The sequence below is a fragment of the Pristiophorus japonicus genome, chromosome 7 (assembly GCF_044704955.1).
Source record: "Pristiophorus japonicus isolate sPriJap1 chromosome 7, sPriJap1.hap1, whole genome shotgun sequence".
Classification (NCBI taxonomy): domain Eukaryota; kingdom Metazoa; phylum Chordata; class Chondrichthyes; family Pristiophoridae; genus Pristiophorus; species Pristiophorus japonicus.
In genome coordinates this window covers 192,867,694-192,881,940 of record NC_091983.1, presented here as the reverse complement: position 1 = coordinate 192,881,940, position 14,247 = coordinate 192,867,694, and the positions used below count along the sequence as shown (strand labels likewise).

The window sequence follows — 14,247 nt, the reverse complement described above, 5'->3', positions numbered from 1 at the left end:
TGAATTAAATAAAAGCCCAACAGGCAAAACAAACTGTGGGTTTCTCGAAAATAAATAAAAAATGTCTATGGTCTCAGAGGCCAGACTTTGGGGGAAATTAAGTAAATAAAATCAGCATTTGACAGGTCAGCAACATAAAAAAAAAAAGCATAGATAACAAGTTTTTGCAGAAATAATTAATAACTAATAACACAAAATTGTACCTTCTGCCCGAGAGAACAATCATTACGCAAATTAATTAATTAACTAAAATTGGACTTGGATGGGCTGGCAGGTAAAACAGGGGAAGAGCAGAGAGGGATAATGCTGAGGGGCAATGAGTTAAATAAATACAGGTGATGCACCGTAGCAATGTTAACAGGTTTGTTGTGTATCAGTTTATTAAATATCATGGGGTCAAAATGAAAAATGTAAAGAGAGAAAATTAAAAAATTTAAGGATGCGAATTGTGTTATGAGACAGGTTTGGAGTAATTAAGTAAGAGTGGCCCGAGTGGGAATTAAATGAAAGTGTATAAAAATAAGTAAAAGGTTAGATCTTTTTTTTTTTTAAGGCTTTTTTTTCCCCAATAGAGAAAAGAGCTGGTGGGATTTTGTCACATGGGAAAATTGATAAATCAGAAGGATGGATATGGAAATAAACATTCACTAAAATAATTTATGAAGAGATGTGACCGATTCTGGAATTGAGTATTAAAAACAGGAAGTGAGTACTGGACACAAGAGGCGCATGTTACATTCACAGAGAGAACAGCACACAAGCTTCCACCACATGATGGTGCTACCACCATCTTGGAGTCAATGTAATGCTTTGCTACACTGTTGTGAGGCTGTGGAATTCACTTCCAGGGTTAGTAGTTGAGGCAGAAATAATGTCAATATTCAAGATTAGATTGGATAGCTGGATGAAGGAAAAGGGGATAAAGGGATTTGGGTGCTTAAATGTACTTAGGACTAGTTTCGTACGTGGCAAGTAAACACGGACAGGAACTGGTTGGGTCAAACGGCCTGTTTCTATGTGGTAACTTCTATGTCTTTCTATGCAATTCACAGGTATCCATATTGCTGTTGCTCTTAAGATGGTCAACTGGTGCACAAGCAGAGTCTGTAGGTGAATCAGTCATCATTAATTCCCTTTCATCATATTGCGAAGCACATGACTTTTGGTCATCTCTTCATCCTATCATCACAACCAAGATGAGGAACTCCTGCTGTGAGGGAAAAAAATCACAGCTTTGAATACATGAAGTCCAACTTAATTAAAACTTTTGCTCTTTTAGTGAATTTTGTATTCATCAAGGTGAGGGATTTTACAATGTTTAAAATATACACAGCCATTTCACGAACTCAGCGTCAACATCAAGATTAGGTCATCATCATCATAGGCAGTCCCTCAGAATCAAGGAAGACTTGCTTCCACTCTTAAAATGAGTTCTTAGGTGCTGAACAGTCCAATGCTCCCTCTATTCTGCTACAGTGTGCTTTACCTTCTCAGAAGATTACTCACGACTGCAACAGGGCAACATTTCCACCTTCTGCAGTAGCATACCCTATAGCCTGAGTGCAACTTATACCAAATTCAGGGCTGTTTTGCATCCAGTAATAACTGGGCTGAAACTGTCCAAACTCATTTTACAAGAGGACACATTCACATCTTCAGCCTGGGCTGAATATAAACCCAGATATTGAGGTGAAAGGACCCACAGCACCATGCAAGCCTTGGATATATTTTCTTTGAAAAGTTCATACTTTTTCTGCACAATATCCCTCCTGTCATCACCCTGCACCACATTTGTTTCCTGACCAAAAGGACAAAGCCTCTTTCTGAATCTCCACTCTTTCTCGACCTCCACAAATACTGTTCTAAAAAACAGTTTATAGGAAGATATGAGTAGCAGCAGCTCAGGATTACTTTCTGTTATTTTTCCTTCTTGCCTTTAGGGCAATGCTTGGTTACCTCCTGGTAGGTAGCACAGTTGAAATTGAGAAGCTTTTGCACACGGAACGATGGATATGAACCCACACATGGCCACTCTACGCTGTAGACAATTGGAGCTACAATGCAACTTGGCTTTATAGTGCTATTTAACCTTGTGTTGTATTTATGCTGACAATTCTGCATTGCTGGTCCTCGGTTTAGATTATCTTACTTTTATGGACATCTAGCATGAAACCATGAAAATGTACTCGACTCTTCCTTTTAACTGCTGCATGAGAATAAAGCAGGTCCATCAACATCGTCTTCCCTGTCCCTGTGAAGCACAAGAGAGATTTTGTGGCACAAAGAAATAACATGCAACAAAATTTCCTTCATCAATTTATTGGATTTTTTTTTACATAAAAGTAAACTGCATAATGTATCAATATTTTTTTCCAATTGACCTATGCATGTGGAGATTTTATAACAGATGAATATGTTAACCAACATTGCATATCTATGCAGAAAAAAATCCATAAAGACAGTAACAATTTTAATTTGCAAATACCCAGTTACCAAACCAGAAACAAGTGAGAAATTACTTTTTAATCTTACTGGATGTTTTTCCTCATGTGTTTCCTTTACTAATGGTACTATTCTAGTCCCTTTCACTATCATAGCTATGGCTGTGGCTACATGCAATGGTGCCTCAGCAGCCCTTCCTTTACTCCAATTGCAAGCAGTACCTCCTTCTACTTCCATCAGGGGTTGCCTGATCTCATTACCCTGTTACAACCTCCACCTCATGCCGCCAAACACAAGGACACCAAGTCTTGCCAGACCCAACGATCCCCCTCCCTTGGTGCTGCCAGATGCCTGGGCCCCTTTCCCAAATTCTGCTCAACATTAGAGCCTCTTTGCACACCCCACCCGCACCCTCCCATCCCGTCCCCCTCCAACAATACTGACAAATCCCAAGATCACCCGACCCTCCAGTGGTGTCAAATTCCAGGGGACCCTCCCAGTTCTATCAAACATAGAGGGCCCCTCTATCACCAGAATACTAGTAAAAATCCCATGTAAGAGGAACAGATTTTGACCTATTCAGTCACCATTCATTAGTGGAACTAATAATAATAAATTGGCATATATTCTAACTCATTGTTAAGTATGCCACAGGAGATCTGCAAGCATTTTTTAATTGTTTTTACACGTTGTCCCAAGGTGTCCAATGTCAATATATTCAGTCCATTGAGCATTTGAACTTTACACTTGTTCGAATAATAATGTGGAATAAAGTGAAGGAAACTTTGGATCTTCATCAGGGGAGCAAGAACAAAAAGCATGTTAACCCCAAAATATTTGAATTGTAGTAATATAGAAATAAACCAGCACTATTCAAAAATCACTTGTGAAATTTACATGAAGAATACAGTATTCTGTTTCTTTAAGACTACTTTATCATGGTCAATTTAATTGCTTGGTTGGGGGTGCCGGGGGCTGGGGCGGAGAGGCTGTAGGTTAATGAGAACTGCTAACTTCAATACTTTGCTCATTTTTACTCATCAATATAAAGAAGTTTATTTATTCCTGTCAATCAGGTCCATGATAGATCTCAGTAGACACTACTCAACAGAACTGACTGAAGGAGTTATTCTTTGTTTTGAGGTTGCAAAGAAGGAAAAAAGGGAAAAAGTAAATTACATGCTGAAAAAGGCAGGTTGTTAAGTGGGCACAACATAGCAAGAGGACAAGGCACATCGTCAGGATAATATAGGATTTATCTAGTTGTGCTATTGGATGTGCCAATCATCATCATTGGCAGTCCCTCGAATCGAGGATGACTTTCTTCCACGTCAAGAAGTTCACAGGTGTTTCAATGACGGACCTAAAATTCCAAATCCCAAACTAAATCTTGAAGGGTGGAAGGTGCCTATGCGTGGATTTTTTTAAACATGTGGTGGCCATTGCACACGAGTCACCACCAGGGCTTGACAGAGCTAGGTCTTGGTCCAGTAGCAAGGATTAACCAAGACGACTGGAACCAGCTCTGCTGCACAGACCTAGAGCGCACACATATTGCAGAGTGGATTGGCCCATGGTGCCCCTGGGCCCTCGCCTTTCCTGGGCCCCAAACTCGCGCCTCTCCTGGGCCCCGATCACGTCCCTCTACAATCTCTCGCCGCTCCTTTGCCCCAACCTCGCCGCTCCTGCTGTACCTGCCCACGCTCCAATCACCGACCTGGACCTTGGTGACGTCCCTTTTCACTGCCGTTGCTCTCCTGCTCCAGCACGTGTTGCTCCCTGGAGTGGTACACTGCCACGCTGCTCCTTCTGCTTCCCGGCCTGCTCCGATGGTGCTCGCAGGCCGGGGGTCGCGCAGACTGCTGGGCCAGGCTGCCACACTGAACCTTCCGCTCCCCAACCTGCTCCAATGGTGTTCGCAGGCCAGGGGCCGCTCAGCCTGCTGGGCCAGGCTGCCACGCCGCTCCTTCCGCTTCCCGGCCTGCGCCCGTGGTGCTCGCAGGCCAGGGGCTGTCAGCCTGCTGGGCCTAAATTCCTACTATTCCAGGTCAGGCAACATCTGTGGAGAGAGAAACAGCGTTAATGTTTCAGGTTGATGACCTTTCATCAGAAACATTAATGTGCCATTAGCAACAGACTGACGAACTTTTGGGGGCATCCGAAACGGAGGAGGATGCTCCATAGACCCTCGTGGTTGATGGTGTCAAAGGCCTTTGTAAGGTCGAAGCAGGCCATGTACAAGGGCACTGTTCCCTGCATTTTTCCTGCAGCTTCGCGCTGCAAACATCATGTCCACTATGCCCCGTAGGGGACAAAATCCGCACTGTGATTCCGGGAAGAGCTCCTCGGCCACAGGGAGAAGACGGTTGAGGAGGACTCTAGCGACAACTTTCCCAGTGGCTGATAGCAGGGAGATTCCTCTGTAGTTGACACATTGGGACTTGTACCCTTTTTTAAAGATGGTCACGATCACTGCATCTCTGAGATCTCCCTGCATGCTCTCCTCCCTCCAGATGAGAGAGATGAGGTCATGTATTTGCGCCAACAGTGCCTCTCCGCCATACTTCAGTGCCTCAGCAGGGATTCCATCCGCTCCCGTAGCCTTGTTGTTTTTAAGTTGTCTTATGGCTTTTTCTACCACGTGCAGTGTTGGAGTTTGACTGAGGTGGTGGCGGGTAGCATGCTGCGGGATGGCGTCGAGAACACTCGAATCAAAGGCAGCGTCTCGATTGAGGAGATCTTCGAAGTGTTCCTTCCAGCAGGCCCCGACTGCCTCGGTGTCCTTGAGGAGTGTTTCCCTGTTCTTGGCCAGCAGTGGGGTGGGGCCTTGGAAGTTTGGACCGTAGGTGGCCTTGACTGCGATAAAGAATCCTCGCACATCATGGCTGACGGACAGTTGCTGTATCTCCTGTTCTTTCTCCATCCACCACCTGTTCTTTAGGTCCTGGGTTTTTTGTTGGACCTCAACCTTGAACTGTCTGTAATGCTGCTTTGCTGCTCCCGAGGTTGGCCGATTGGCGCTGACTGTATAGGGTTCTCTTAGCTGGGTCTTTAAGTGCTCCAGCAATGACTTTTTTTGTGGCACTACTTCTGCTGCCCCTTCCGCTTTGGGGCTATGTTCATGTCAATGATGGATTGGATTAGATGGTGGTCCGTCCAGCAGTCGTCAGCTCCTGTCATGGCGCGGGTGATGCGCACATCCTTGCGATCCCTGGCTCCGACGATGACATAGTCGAGCAGATGCCAGTGTTTGGAGCGAGGGTGTTGCCACAATGCCTTGCATTTGTCCCTCTGGTGGAACAAGGTGTTGGTGATGAAAAGTTCATATTCTATACATTTTGTCAGGAGTAGGGTACCGCTGGAGTTGGCTTTCCCTACCCCCTCTCTGCCACTCACGCCTCCCCAGAGGGCTGTGTCTTTGCCGACCCTGGCGTTGAAGTTTGTCATCCGCGGGGACGCAGGACAGGAATTTTGAGGTTGGAGTAAAAACCCTCTTTGGTCTCATCTGTTGCATTGAATGTTAGGGCGTACGCACTGATGACTGTGGCACATTGATTCTGGGATAGGGTGAGTCAAAGAGCATTGAGGCGTTTGTTAACCCCGCAGGGGAAGTCTTTGAGGCGATCGACCAGCTCGTTTTTGATGGCGAAGCCGACTCCTCTGGTTTCCCTTTCCAGAAGAAGGTGTAACCTCCACCTTGTTCCTTGAGCTGGCCTTCCCCTGCCCGTTGAGTCTTGCTTAGGGCGGCAATGTCGATATCAAAGCGTCTAAGTTCCTGGCAACTATGGCGGTGCGGCGTTCCGGCCTGTCGCTGTCCATGAGGGTCCTGACGTTCCAGGTGCCGAACTTCATGTTAACGGAGTGAATGATGCCTGTGTGCGAGTTCTTTTAACGTGGGGTGGCCGCTGCACACCGGCTCCTTACCAACAGATCCATTACAGACCCAATTCATGTCCGGACCAGGGTCAAACAGGGCTGCGTCATCGCCCCAACCCTCTTCTCAATCTTCCTCGCTGCCATGCTCCACCTCAGTCAACAAGCTCCCCGCTGGAGTGGAACTAAACGACAGAACCAGTGGGAACCTGTTCAAACTTCGCCATCTCCAGGCTAGGTCCAAGACCACCCCACCTCTGTCGTTGAGCTGCAGTACACGGACGACGACTGCATCTGCGCACATAGAGGCTGAACTCCAGGACATATTTACTGAGGCGTACGAAAGCATGGGCCTTACACTAAACATCTATAAGACAAAGGTCCTCCACCAGCTGGTCCTCGCCGCATAGCACTGCCCCCCCCGGGCATCAAGATCCACGACGCGGCCCTGGACAACGTGCACCATTTCCCATGCCTCGGGAGCCTCTTATCAACAAGAACAAACATTGATGACGAGATTCAACACCGCCTCCAGTGCGCCAGTGCAGCCTTTGGCCGCCTGAGGAAAAGAGTGTTCAAAGATCGGGCCCTCAAATCAGCCACCAAGCTCATGGTCTACAGGGCTGTAATAATACCCGCCCTCCAGTATGGCTCAGAGACGTGGACCATGTACAGTAGACACCTCAAGATACTGGAGAAATACCACCAACGATGTCTCCGCAAGATCCTGCAAATCCCCTGGGAGGCCAGACTCACCAACATTAGCGTCCTCGACCAAGCCAACATTCCCAGCATTGAAGTGCTGACCACACTTGATCAGCTCCGCTGGGCAGGCCACATAGTCCGCATGCCAGACACGAGACTCCCAAAGCAAGCGCTCTACTTGGAACTCCTTCACGGCAAATGAGCCAAAGGTGGGCAGAGGAAATGTTACAAGGATACCCTCAAAGCCTCCCTGATAAAGTGCAACATCCCCACCGACACCTGGGAGTCCCTGGCCAAAGACCGCCCTAAGTGGAGGAAGTGCATCCGGGGGGTCGCTGAGCAACTCGAGTCTCATCGCCGAGAGCATGCAGAAATCAAGCGCAGGCAGCGGAAAGAGCATACGCCGAATCTGTCCCACCCTCCCTTACCCTCAACGACTATCTGTCCCACCTGCGACAGGGACTGTGGTTCTCATATTGGACTGTTCAGCCACCTAAGAACTCATTTTAAGAGTGGAAGCAAGTCTTCCTCGATTCTGAGGGACTGTCTATGATGATGAGCAACAGACTGCTGTACTGTCATCAACCTGCAGCCTCCCCATACCCCCCACAATGAAATTTACCATTATAAACTAGTATTAAAGAAACAGAATACTGTATTTTTCCAAGTGTTTTTCAATTAGTGCTGCTTTATTTCTATATTTCTAGTGCCCATGCTGCACCACATTAACAACAGTGGTTCAAGAAGGCGGCTCTCCACCACTTTCTCAAGGGCAATTACGGATGGGCAGTAAATGCTGGCCTTGCCAGCAAAACCCACATCTCAGGAACGAGTAAAGAAAACTACACCCACAGTGTAAATCACTTCCATAGCATTAGGAACACCTTTTCCTCACTCCAAAGAGAGAGTTCGGCAAAGACTTATCAATAATATATTAAAAATCTCACATCTGCGCACACTTCCCGTCACGTTTTCTCGATTATGTCCATGTAAACTTGGACCACTGTAATTACACCCTCCCATCGGTGATGCCTCCATTTTCCATCTCTGACTTCCTCAGCCTATACTGCAGTGAAATTCCAAGCTCTGCTTTCCAACTTGCTATGAGTTTTGATATATAATTATATCTATTGATATAAAATCAAGCTATTTATATAAAAATAAGGACAGAATGTATGATTTTTAATTGGGAAGTGAACTACACCTGCGCACCGGGGTCCAACTATCCCAACCTGTGATCCCACTTCACCTGGTCATGCAGCACTATGGGAGATTAGCTGATGCATTATAATTACATTGGAAATGAATGAGAAAACCATACATTAGTCAAATCAACAGCAGCCAAAATATGAAACAGCAGCTTAACATGCCAGGGTGCAGAATAATTATGATCGAGACTTACCAACATCTCCATACACATAAAGGCCTTTTGGAGGTTTAGATCTTTCAAAAATCTGCAAACAAAACACAAGGTTTCAGAAGTAATTCAGCAAATGAAATGCATTGTACATATTTTGAACGTTTTTCCTTTTTTTTTTTAAATGTTCTGCTGCTCTGCTAGAATTTTCAGTTGATTGTTTGACTGTGGCATTTGCTATGCCAGGGATATCCAAACACACTCAAGAGGGGCACATATGATTACACAGAAATGAAGTGCCCATATACAAAAAAGGCAAGCCCACACATACCAAACTGCAAGGCCACCCATACTTACACACAAAAAGCAAGACTTCAAATGTGAGATCCACATACACAAGAAAAGGAAGACGCCCCCTCAGACACAGAGACAGAGCGAGAGTGAGAAACTGAAGAATAAAGGCTGAATCTTGAACAGGTGAAAATGCACCAATCCTCCCAACTTGGAAACATTAAAGAGCTGAAGTTGAAATAGACTTTGTGCACGTGTGCTCCAAAGAACCTTGTGGGCCATGTCTTGAATCTCCCATGCTAAAGCAACAGAAAACAGAAGACTATAGACAGAATATGCCTGGCTGGGGTAATGACGACTAGTGGAATCTGCAGTTGTCTGCTCCGAATGCCATAGTATTCATGGAATTCACAAATTATAAAAGGTTACTTTTTATATTGTAACATACTCTGATGATAGCAATCTCTATGACCAGGAGACAAGTACAAGAGAGACTGATAGAATTCAAACGAATCAATTTGAATTTCAGGTGGATTTTAGTTTTGATGAGTGAAGCATGATCCTGCTGATTAATTCTACATGCATGTGTTACGGCAGTATAAACGGCGCTGTAAACCGTACAGGCTCAAGTTTCGGCCTGAGTTGCTCCTATTTTTTTTGAGCAACTAGTTTAAAAACATAGAAACATAGAAAATAGGTGCAGGAGTAAGCCATTCGGCCCTTCGAGCCTGCACCACCATTCAATGAGTTCATGGCTGAACATGCAACTTCAGTACCCCATTCCTGCTTTCTCGCCATACCCCTTGATCCCCCGAGTAGTAAGGACTACATCTAACTCCTTTTTGAATATACTTAGTGAATTGGCCTCAACAACTTTCTGTGGTAGAGAATTCCACAGGTTCACCACTCTCTGGGTGAAGAAGCTCCTCATCTCGGTCCTAAATGGCTTACCCCTTATCCTTAGACTGTGACCCCTGATTCTGGACTTCCCCAACATTGGGAACATTCTTCCTGCATCTAACCTGTCTAAACCTGTCAGAATTTTAAACGTTTCTATGAGATCCCCTCTCATTCTTCTGAACTCCAGTGAATACAAGACCAGTTGATCCAGTCTTTCTTGATATGTCAGTCCCGCCATCCCGGGAATCAGTCTGGTGAACCTTCGCTGCACTCCCTCAATAGCAAGAATGTCTTTCCTCAAGTTAGGAGACCAAAACTGTACACAATACTCCAGGTGGTGGCCTCACCAAGGCCCTGTACAACTGTAGTAATACTTTCCTGCCCCTGTACTCAAATCCGCTCGCTATGAATGCCAACATGCCATTTGCTTTCTTAACCGCCTGCTGTACCTGCATGCCAACCTTCAATGACTGATGTACCATGACACCCAGGTCTCGTTGCACCTCCCCTTTTCCTAATCTGTCACCATTCAGATAATAGTCTGTCTCTCTGTTTTTACCACCAAAGTGGATAACCTCACATTTATCCACATTATACTTCATCTGCCATGCATTTTCCCACTCACCTAACCTATCCAAGTCACTCTGCAGCCTCAGAGCATCCTCCTTGCAGCTCACACTGTCACCCAACTTAGTGCCATCCGCAAATTTGGAGATACTACATTTAATCCCCTCGTCTAAATCATTAATGTACAATAAAAACAGCTGGGGCCCCAGCACAGAACCTTGCGGTACCCCACTAGTCACTGCCTGCCATTCTGAAAAGTACCCATTTACTCCTACTCTTTGCTTCCTGTCTGCCAACCTGTTCTCAATCCACTACCCCCAATCCCATGTGCTTTAACTTTGCACATTAATCTCTTGTGTGGGACCTTGTCGAAAGCCTTCTGAAAGTCCAAATACACCACATCAACTGGTTCTCCCTTGTCCACTCTACTGGAAACATCCTCAAAAAATTCCAGAAGATTTGTCAAGCATGATTTCCCTTTCACAAACCCATGCTGACTTGGACCTATCATGTCACCTCTTTCCAAATGCGCTGCTATGACATCCTTAATGATTGATTCCATCATTTTACCCACTGCCGATGTCAGGCTGACCGGTCTATAATTACCTGTTTTCTCTCTCCCTTCTTCCTTAAAAAGTATGGTTACATTGGCTACCCTCCACTCCATAGGAACTGATCCAGAGTCTATGGAATGTTGGAAAATGACTGTCAATGCATCCGCTATTTCCAAGGCCACGACCTTAAGTACTCTGGGATGCAGTCCATCAGGCCCTGGGGATTTATCAACCTTCAATCCCATCAATTTCCCCAACACAATTTCCCGACTAATAAGGATTTCCCTCAGTTCCTCCTTCTTACTAGACCCTCTGACCCCTTTTATATCCGGAAGGTTGTTTGTGTCCTCCTTAGTGAATACCGAACCAAAGTACTTGTTCAATTGGTCTGCCATGTCTTTGTTCCCAGTTATGACTTCCCCTGATTCTGACTGCAGGGGACCTACGTTTGTCTTTACTAACCTTTTTCTCTTTACATATCTACAGAAGCTTTTGCAGTCCGTCTTAATGTTCCCTGCAAGCTTCCTCTCGTACTCTATTTTCCCTGCTCTAATCAAATCCTTTGTCCTCCACTGCTGAGTTCTAAATTTCTCCCAGTCCCCGGGTTCGCTGCTATTTAAGGCCAATTTGTATGCCACTTCCTTGGCTTTAATGCTATCCCTGATTTCCCTTGATAGCCACGGTTGAGCCACCTTCCCTTTTTTATTTTTACGCCAGACAGGGATGTACAATTGTTGTAGTTCATCCATGCGGTCTCTAGAATGGAGCATCTTAGAAATTGCAATTCTCGGCATTTAGTTTGCTCCAATTCTAGTGAGTTAGAATAGTTCCATTTTAGAACAGTTTTTTTTTCCCCAAAAGGGGGCTTGTCCAGCCACTTACGCCTGTTTTGCAAGTTTAGGCAGCGAAAACTTACTCCAAACTAACTTAGAATGGAGTAAGTGTAGATTTTTGTACACTCAGAAAAACCTTGCCTACACTTAGAAATCAGGCATAGGGATCGAGAGATGGGGGGGGCGGGGGAAGGTTTACAAACATTAAACACTTCGCTTTTATAAATAATAAATAAATCAATAAATCAATCAAAATAAATAAAAAAATGAAACATGAAAAAAATCACTCAATAAATAAAAAATTATTTTTACGGTGGGGGGGGGGGGAAAGAGAAGATGAACGGGGGGGGAGAGAGAAGATGAACGGGGGGGGGGAGAGAGAGAAGATGAACGGGGGGTGGGGGGGAGAGAGAGAAGATGAAGGGGGGGGGGAGAAGATGAACGGGGATGGGGGGGGGAGAGAAGATGAACGGGGGAGGGGGGGAGAAGACGAACGCGGGGGGGGGGGGGTAGAGAAGATGAACGGGGGACGGAGGGGGGGTGGGAGAAGACGAACGCGGGGGGGGGGGGTAGAGAAGATGAACGGGAGATGGGGGTTAGAGAAGATGAACGGGGGGGGGGAGAAGATGAACGGGGGAGGGGGGGAGAAGACGAACGCGGGGGGGGGTAGAGAAGATGAACGGGGGATGGAGGGGGGGTGGGAGAAGACGAACACGGGGGGGGGGGTAGAGAAGATGAACGGGGGAGGGGGGGAGAAGACGAACGCGGGGGGGGGGGTAGAGAAGATGAACGGGGGATGGAGGGGGGGGTGGGAGAAGAAGAACGCGGGGGGGGGTTAGAGAAGATGAACGGGGGGGTGGGGTGGGGAGAGATGATGAACGGGGGAGGGGGGGAGAAGACGAACGTGGGGGGGGGGGGTTAGAGAAGACGAACGCGGGGGGGTGGGAGAGAAGATGAACGGGGGAGGGGGGGAGAAGACGAACGCGGGGGGGGGGGTAGAGAAGATGAACGGGGGACGGAGGGGGGGGTGGGAGAAGACGAACACGGGGGGGGGGTTAGAGAAGATGAACGGGGGGGTGGGGTGGGGAGAGATGATGAACGGGGGAGGGGGGGAGAAGACGAACGTGGGGGGGGGGTTAGAGAAGACGAACGCGGGGGGGTGGGAGAGAAGATGAACGGGGGAGGGGGGGAGAAGACGAACGCGGGGGGGGGGGTAGAGAAGATGAACGGGGGACGGAGGGGGGGGTGGGAGAAGACGAACACGGGGGGGGGGGGTTGGAGAAGATGAACGGGGGGGGGGGTGGGGTGGGGAGAGATGATGAACGGGGAGATGGGCGGGGGGAGAAAATGAACCGGGGGGGGGGGGGGGGGGGGGCGGGCAGGGGAGAGGGAAGAGAAGACGACGAAGGAGCCGAGGACTTCGGGCGGGGCCCGCCGCAGCCGATGCCGGGCTGCCGCCACCGACGAAAAAGAAGCCGGGCCTCCGCCAAGGAGTTCGGGCACGGCCCGCACGCAGCCGCTGCCGCCGCCTCTTCGGGCAGGGCCCGCCCCAGGCGAGATGCCGGGCGGGCGGGCCCGCCACCGACAAGGTAAGCAGTGTCAGGCTACTCGGCCAGTGAATGGGTCGTCGCCCGGAGACAGGACGTGCTGGGAGGGCCGGGAGCTACTGCGCACGCGTGCAGCTGCCGGCACTGTTTTTGGCGCAGGGCTGTAGCTCCGCCCTCAGCAGCTCCTGCTGCGCCGCGCCGAGCTGCAAACGGGCCTACAGATATCGGAGAATCGCAAGGTAAGTACTCGGTGCAATTTTTGTTCTACAAATTAGGCGGGCCTCTCCGATGTGCGCCGTTCTAGCAGGGGTCCGAAACTTGAGCCCTACATAAGTAATATTTGATTATACAATTACTTAGCACAGAGCAAAAATGTTCCAATTTTAACAGTTGATATTTGTATTGTCCAATTGATAAAAATCAGAAAACACAGACTGCAGGGCATTAGAACTAAAAGATATTAGTAAATCACTTATGGTACTTATCCTTGTAATTCAGAGTTTGCACTTTACAACTGAGCGAATACGAGGGAAGGGTACAAATCTGTATCAAAAGGATTTGGAAGGAAGTTTGTAAGAGTTCTGCTCAGAGACAATGAAGTAAATGTTTTGCTCTAATCGGCTCCTAAAAATTAAATATAAAGGCCCGGATTTTCCATTCCCCATGGCGGCGTGCACACAGCATATACCACTGTAAGCTTTGTAAAAGGCCACCGCAAGTTCCGGGTTTCCGCACGTGCTGCGCAAAAACCCAGAGCTTGCGATCTACTGCTCCGACCCAAAAATCATTTTTGCTGCCACAGGGTTGGGTTATTTGCCCAACTACTGCCCAGAAAATGCCCATGAAACGCTTACACCTGGTAATAGCAAGCGTAGGGCCTACTTTCACCAGCGTAAAGGTTAATATAAATGTTCAATTAAAAAATAAAAACATACACAAATTTTTTAAATTAATTTACGTAAATATTGGCCTCGATTGAAATGTTTAAAATTATTTTTCAAAATTTTTTATTTTTATTGTAAATGCTTCATTAAAGGGACTTTCAATTAAATTTGAAAATGGGAACATATATTTTTATTCCAGTTATGTAAATTATTTAATTCTTTGGGGATTCCTCATATTCTTACGGGGATTCATATTCTTACAGTGGAAGACACAAAAACCATGCCAAAAATTGC

The 14,247-nt window shown here is 46.9% G+C and overlaps 1 protein-coding gene across 3 annotated transcripts in view; it reads right to left on the bottom strand.

The window, feature by feature from the left end:
* The window catches only part of afg1lb (AFG1 like ATPase b), a 206,567-nt gene that overhangs the window by 133,697 nt on the left and 58,623 nt on the right, over positions 1-14,247 (bottom strand). For all 3 annotated transcript variants that reach the window (XM_070885646.1, XM_070885647.1, XM_070885645.1), the window contains exons 3-4: positions 8,423-8,474; positions 2,150-2,251 (exon numbers count right to left, since the gene is read on the bottom strand). In XM_070885646.1, the coding sequence (XP_070741747.1) occupies positions 2,150-2,251; positions 8,423-8,474 (154 nt within the window). The remainder of the gene's footprint in view (positions 1-2,149; positions 2,252-8,422; positions 8,475-14,247) is intronic.